This window comes from Coptis chinensis, chromosome 1, assembly GCF_015680905.1.
Source record: "Coptis chinensis isolate HL-2020 chromosome 1, ASM1568090v1, whole genome shotgun sequence".
NCBI lineage: Eukaryota > Viridiplantae > Streptophyta > Magnoliopsida > Ranunculales > Ranunculaceae > Coptis > Coptis chinensis.
In genome coordinates, this window is record NC_141456.1 from 6027481 (window position 1) to 6034925 (window position 7445).

Sequence of the window (7445 nt, forward strand, 5' to 3'; positions counted from 1 at the left end):
CTCAAAACATACCATATGTTTAAGCGATAACCAAATTATATTCATTGCGCACAATGATTATCTTATTGTTGAGTTGCACATAACCAGCTATGTCATATCTAACTATAAGTCAATAAGCGAATATTGAGATATATATAAATTTTATATCCAAAACATCAATGAGTAAATACTGAAATTTAACCAATAATAGCAAAGCTCAAGCCATTGCTTGAGGTCTCACTGAGAAGCCATCAACATTGCAAGCAAAGCATCAAGCCATTGCTAATGTGCTAGGGGTGGGAATTTGGCCCTAACGACCCTAACCCGGCTCTGACCGACCCGATCCTAAGCCCTATAAAGCCCTCACAACTAAAGCCTTCATAGAGTTTAGGGCCGGCCCTAATGCCTAATGCCTTCTAGTAAGTGGGGCTGGGGCTAAGATTCTAAAACATAGGCCCGACCACAACCAAGCCCTAACCAAGCCCTCTAGGCCCTATTTCATACTTTCACTATAAATACACATACCATAATTGTCCAACTCTTTGTTAAATATTTTCAATTAAAATAACATTGTCCTTTGTAATTTATCACTTACACCCAAGTGGTACTTCCAATAACTTGTTTTATATAACAAAAACTTGTCAACTTAAGCAAACGTGAAGAACAATGAAAGCACTAGCCTAATAAAAATAAGACTTTATTCCTTTGATCATCAGTCAAAGTCCATAACTTATTATTCTCAATTTCTTTTCTCACTTATTTCTTATAAATTATATTTTTATTCACATCCAAGCCAAGTCTAAAACTAAAGGTTTCCTTCCACACCATTAAAAGCAAAATACGAGCAGACATTTGTAACATAGAAACCAAAAAAACACCCTTTGTCGAGGAAAAATGACATTTGTAATCTCAAACCTTTCTCCATCACTTGTTCAAAAGCCAATATTTTCATTTCCATATACAAAGCCTGAATCACTTTTAAATTAGAAGAAAGGTAATATTATATTTGTTTGAATCTATTATAGAAATAATTTATGATATTACAAATAGTTTAACAACTTCCATGACTCTTAACCAAAACTATTATGTTTCTTCTTTATATCTATTACTTCTTCCTTTAAAATGATAATATAATTATTTGTTTATGTATTTCAATGTTAAATGTAATTTCAGTGAGGTTTGAGTACAAGGAAGAACAAATTCGAACTCTCGATGTACTTGAGTTCATTAGATTGTGGATGTGCATTTTAAATTTTGGACTTATCTGGGATTATTACTAGATTGGTTGGACTTTGAGTTTGTAGATTATTGTACATTTTTGTAATATAAATGAGTTTAAAACCGATGTAGTAAAAAAAAAAATATATAGGCCCGGCCCTAAAGCCCGACCCCTAAAGCCCTTAAAGAGGGCTAGAGGTCGTGGTCGTGGCTTGAGGTTTAGACTTGTGACCGGCCGGCCGACCCGCCCTATGCCGACTTTAGGGCCAACCAACCCTAATAATATCTGAAGGGCTTTAAATGTTTAGGGCCGGGCTAGCCCGACCCGGCCCATTGCCCACCCCTATAATGTGCTACAAATAATGGAATACAAATCACTATATCTTGGCTATCATATAGCTATTTTCCTATCATACACCAAACATATCATGGACTATTGTAAAAGCAGTCACTAACAACAAATCAAACCAATCGACTTTAGACCCTAAAGCAGGAAAAAAGAGATTGCAGATAGATGGTATTGAACAAAATAAACAAATAAAAGGATCCTTGCAGTCGTGAATTTGATCCTGCAACCTTGCCCATGAACTAACTTTATATTGTTGTTTCAATAGCAAAAAAAAGTGCTAGAATCAAAACGTGTAAAATTATTTTTTACCAAAACAAACAAAAAATACAATGATAAACAAAACTCTTAAAAAGCAAGTCATGCACCATATTTGCATCTGGAAAGGGCATAACAAACTAAATAATTTCATAAATTCAGGAGTAGTTAACCAACTCGATGTCATGGAAAAGCTCATAAATAGTTCAATGGCCAAAAACGAGTCCTATTGGCATATTCTGATGCTCACTATTGGTTTGTGTCTAAATTTGAGATCGAGTGTGTTGAGAGAAGCTATGGTTGAAAAAACTCACACAGGCTACTGGATATAACCATCAGCATGTTGAACATCATTTCTTATTTAATAAACCCCTAATGATACAGATAAATCAATCAATGAAGCTTATAATGTCAAATTGATAATTTAATATAATATTCTAGCACGCAAAGCTCAATCAAAATAGATGTAGAAAACATGTCATTTATCATAGCAATGGTGCACTTATATTTACCTCAATCAAAAGAAAATGTTTTAGTTAAACCCAAACAGTCCAATACTTTTTTTACCTCCAATGCTTCAACAAAACCATCACCATCTTTATAAAAAAAAAATAGCAAAAATGGTTTGTAGCAACTTGGCGCGCCTTAGTTCAGCGTCATCCACCTCACTTGTGAGCTCCTCCTTTCCTCAAAATTACTAAGAAACTCCAAGCCATTTTTTCATCGTTGCCACAAATTCTATAATTTAGAAATATTTGAAGTTAGAAATTGCAACAAATAGTAAAAAAAAAAAAAAAAAAAAACTTCAAAGCTATTGCTTGTACAAAGTGTTATGCAAAATTAACATAATCTAATGTTTGTTTTTGTTTTTTTTTTTGGAGTATGCATAAACTTCAAATTCTCTCTCATATTTACCCATAATTCGGCAAAATGTTTTACAAAAGTTGAAGTCTCTATGAAAACTCCAAAAAATAGAGTCAAGAGGGTATAGCTATAATATATATCTAAAGATATCGGAATAACGTGAATCATAAATAATTTATTTTAATTATTCAAGAGGACCACCTAAAAACTACATATATGACTTATTATTGAGTAAATTGATAGATGAATCAGAAGAATAAACGAAAAGTTTGATAATAAATGATTTAATGACGCATGGAAATAAACATATTCTACTTTAACAATGCTTTTAGCCTTTTAGGAGTCATGCATCTAACATCTTCGTCGAATTTCATAATTTTGGCGTAGCTAGACTTAGTTACTTTGGGTACATGCATAAACTCATACCGCATTGTTACACTGAAACAATTTTATTCTTACCTTGTCTTATCATGGCTTAGATCATATCTATTAATCAGCTAAATTATGTACACAGTACAACATCAAAAGTAATATTTCTTCAAATGTCATGTATCCTTTCGTTATACATCAACACCCCCTGAATAAGAAGGTTCATTGCTTCAATTTCAGTATACTATAGTATTACACTTAGGATTACATACCAATTGCCCCCCTAACAGTTGAAACCATGCTGATTGCTATGGCTAACAAACCAATCATAACAATTGACATGCTCCCATTTATTGAGAAAATAGTACAGAAGAAATTTACAGTCCGGATAAAAAATAGTTGCACCACCATCCACTACAATCTACAGGTTCCATATGCCCTCTAGACTTAATGAATCACCCCTTCAATGTGACACCATGAAAAAGGACTACAATTGTAGCCATTGGTCTCCGTTAATAAAGTTCCTGTCCAGAAATGGTCTCGCTTCCTCATCTCTGAATGATATGGCCCATGGCACTTGCCTCCTTAAATCGGCTCCTCTTCCCTTGCATTTGTACTCCCCTAACCACACAGTCTTGTAGATTTTAAGAGAGATTAGTTCTAAATAAAAAGAATTTCTAAACGAAATTTCGGGAAAATAAATTATACTCCTGGAAGTTTATTAAGGGAAGGATCATTACCCTCTCCTTGAAGGGTCTCCCCAGTCCATCCAGCCCGAAGGGTTTATAATGCCATCCAAGTCACAGAAGGAATAGACCACTCTTGAAAATATACCCCAAGCTGTTCCCAAGTATATCGTCCCAGTCCCGTTTATTGTACACTTTACAAAAGAAAACCTTGTGTGCTCTCCACAGCCGAACTCTGATGCGAAGCAGCAAGCAAAAACTATTATATTTTTCAAAGAGTTTGGGACCTTATCTCATAGAGTGATCTTGCATTACCAAAAACTGAAATCAATTGATCCTTGAATGTAACACTGGTAGAAGTAATGTGCTCCACTCAAGTCTAACAAAGTGTCCTGTGAACCTACAATGTTAACCATATAAAACATGGATCTTTAACCAACTATTCTTAATGCAACTACTTGCATCTCTTTTCCTCCAAGTACTGCTTCTACTATGTTCTGCAAAACAGAACATTGCCTAATTTGTTCTTTGACTTAAGAAAAGAGCGGTGGTACTAACAAAATCATTATCAGTTTACTCAAAATAATATAGCTCCCTGTAGCAGCCTTTCCATTTATTTTTCCGAATATAGTCAAGAGAATAATAAAACCAATGAAATTACATAGTAACATGCTAACACATATAAAACACTTCAGACAATTTGACAGAATCACAAATTTACAATATCATAAGGAGATGAATCGTTGGACATCACATATTTAACAGACTTTGATATCAACAAATAAATTAAGGAACTGTCACTCCCATTTGCTCTGAATCTGATGGTTATGCCTAAAATCACAAGTTAGCAACAAGGTCCCGTCCAATCTGCTCAAAGCAAATCTCTCCACCAACACATAACAACCAAATCTTTTCCAACCCTTTTCTCCCTTAAACTCCTCTATCCTTTCAACATTCACATCTCTCCACCCTCCCATTTCTTGCACTCTTCTCATCTTCTCTACAATAGCTATACTCAAACCCAAGCTTAACTGTCCTCCACCACGGCCAGCATTGTTATACCATATTGTTCCATCCCGTGCATGTGTATCATCTTTCATAGCTTCCACCCCAAAGAGTGAATTCACTTCCTTTTGCACATTCACATTTACACTGACCGTGTTGCTTTTATTATTGTTTTCGCAGGAAAAGATCTCTTCCCAACACTGCTCCAGAGTCATCACATAATATAAAGAGCTCTTCATCTGATCCTTTACTAGTCCAATTTCCTTAACAAATACAAATGGACAGTACCATTTCCCTACAACTACAGATGTTGAACGCTTATTGGAATTTGTAAAGTCAAATTTAGGGAGGCTTTTTCTTAGAGAAAAATTTAAGCCATGTGCTTCACTCAGTTGGTTTTGGAATGAACTTGAGGTAAAAACAGTCCAACCTTTTCTTCTAAGGAAAAATGGAGGAAATCCATCGGTAGCTATGGACTTAGCCAAATATCCATAGCGCCGCTTAAATATCTGCACTTGTTGATATATGTCTCTATGATCAAAAGCTCTCGGGTTAACGTCCTTCACACATCTGCAGAAACAACATGTGGACATATCCTCTTCTTTTGAACAAGTGCATGCTTGCCTGCATAAAAAATTTGAAATTTGAATAAAAACAAATGGCCGATAATACTTGGTCATAATTAATTTGTATTTGCCATATCTTTTCTTTTACACATAATTTCACTGTCCACTTTTCTTCGTCCTCAAATTATGTGTTGAGGACTAGAGGTTTATAATTGCTATTCATTTTTTTGGATCCTCAAGCAGATGAATTAACGCTCGTATGTCTATAAAAAAAAACGTTTCACCTACTGTATATATATCATCAAATTCCAAATTTTATTCTCAAACTGATTTACGCGCGAGTTCAAACACGGAAATAAATTGGTATTTCAAAGTTCTAATACGAGGCGTACCAGATATATACTTCGACTCGTTCCATAGTCTTATATATGTGCTGAATTTTGCTATTATTTGGCTGAAAGCTTGGTTTCCAGCCCTCTGAAATATTAGCTAATTTGACATTTTGTACCATGCTAACTGGATTGTAATTTTCTAAATAAATCGTTTTTAATCAAATTAAATGATAAACTAATATGTTAGTAATAAGAAGCATACCCTTTGTATTTGCCTTCGGCTCTAATGACATAGTACTGATTTGAAGACAAAGGCTGATCAAGAACTGGAATGAACCAAAGCTTGTGAACTTCAGTCCTTCTATGTTCACTACTGCCTGTTCTATAATTCACGTTCAATATCTTGTTTTGAGGAAATGGAAGCTCTTTAACACCAGTGTCTTTACAAGTACCCCAACAACATGTATCTTCTGCTTCTGTTTCTTCATCTGTGAGTACAATATAACCTGAATTTGGACCTTCAGTTGGAGGTTCTGAAAGGCTGCTGGGATCCTTTCTGTACATAGAAAGTGGCCTTGTTACATACATTTTGATTTGATTCTTTGGATTCTGTCCACAGGCTCTTTCTGCAGTACTAAACTTCTAATATAGGACTACATATATTTTTTCCATGTCGCGTTTCCATGATTTTTCTTAGACTGTTTCAAGGTTTTGAATTTGACCATTAAAAACTATACTGCCAATTTACATCCTGAGTCGTGGTGTTTATCTGTCAAAATACATGTTTAGTGATAACTTAGAAGGCACGCCAAAGGCCCAAAGCCATTCCACTAAACCACAACTCGCACATAAGACGACTGGCATGTATCTTCCTCTCCAACCAACAGCTGAAGAGGACCCCTTAATCAACATTTCTTAATTCTTAATATTTTCGTGAGTTGATCTAGACACTCAACTCCAACACGTCTATGCGTGAAAACAGATAAACAAATCTGAGCGAAATTTGACTAGAATTGAGTCTCCATTGATAGTAATTTATTCGGAAAAAGCTACTCGCACCATTCCCATGACCCATCCCAATGCTATTTCGAGAGACATTAACACACTAATTAGACATAAGTGGTATCACGAAAAAACAAACAAACATGATGCCTTGAATTTGTGCTTTACCGAAGACTCAATGCTTCTTACAAAAGATGAGTTACATTGTGGAAGGGTTATCAAGTTATGAAAGGGTAGAGGTGGAAACCTCAGCGTTCAGTGAGAAAAGAAGCGCGGAATGCTGAAGTCGGTTTGGTACCTTTGAACGCTGAAGACCCCAACAAAAACAAACAACTTACCTTTGCTGAATATAGGGGAGTAATATCCTCATTAAGGAATATCACGCACGCGTGAAGCATAAGCGAACTCAGGACATCGACCTCCAAGACCGATCTGTGAGTAGCTCCCTTGTGAACGCATACACGCGCAGCATAAGCGAACTCAGAACATCGACCTCCAAGACCGATCTATGAGCAGCTCCCTTGCGAAGACATACGTGCGCAGCATAGGCGAACCCAAGACACCGACCTCCAAGACCGATCTGTGAGCAACTCCTTTCATGTAGGTGGTACAAACAAAGATGTCTCAGTACAAACAAACGAGAATTGGGACAGAACGCCTCAGATAAAGTCTCCACCAGGGGTAATCATTACCAAAATCTTACTTATACTTCCCACCACCGAGAATTGGGACTACCGCGCCAACTCCCAATCAGCACACGACTTATACTAAAACCAGCCCAACACTCATTCACGATCTCCACCTTACACGTGTGCAAGAG

The 7445-nt window shown here is 36.1% G+C and overlaps 1 protein-coding gene across 1 annotated transcript; it reads right to left on the reverse strand.

Moving 5' to 3' along the window:
- Window positions 1-4292: 4292 nt before the first annotated feature.
- LOC147521648 (uncharacterized) lies at window positions 4293-6335 on the reverse strand. Its single transcript, XM_086578623.1, has 2 exons — window positions 5886-6335; window positions 4293-5349 (listed from the first exon to the last, which is right to left on the reverse strand). Exons 1-2 carry the CDS (start codon window positions 6209-6211, stop codon window positions 4518-4520), a joined length of 1158 nt encoding a protein of 385 aa, XP_086434749.1. The 5' UTR covers window positions 6212-6335; the 3' UTR covers window positions 4293-4517.
- Between the last annotated feature and the right edge of the window lie 1110 nt (window positions 6336-7445).

Bases quoted from the DNA above. Each gene is read 5' to 3' on its own strand.
- LOC147521648 (XM_086578623.1), bottom strand. From the start codon at position 6,211: ATGTATGTAACAAGGCCACTTTCTATGTACAGAAAGGATCCCAGCAGC. The intron at 5,350-5,885 runs GTATGCTTCTTA...TTTTTTATGCAG, and splicing joins GCCGAAGGCAAATACAAAGG to GCAAGCATGCACTTGTTCAA.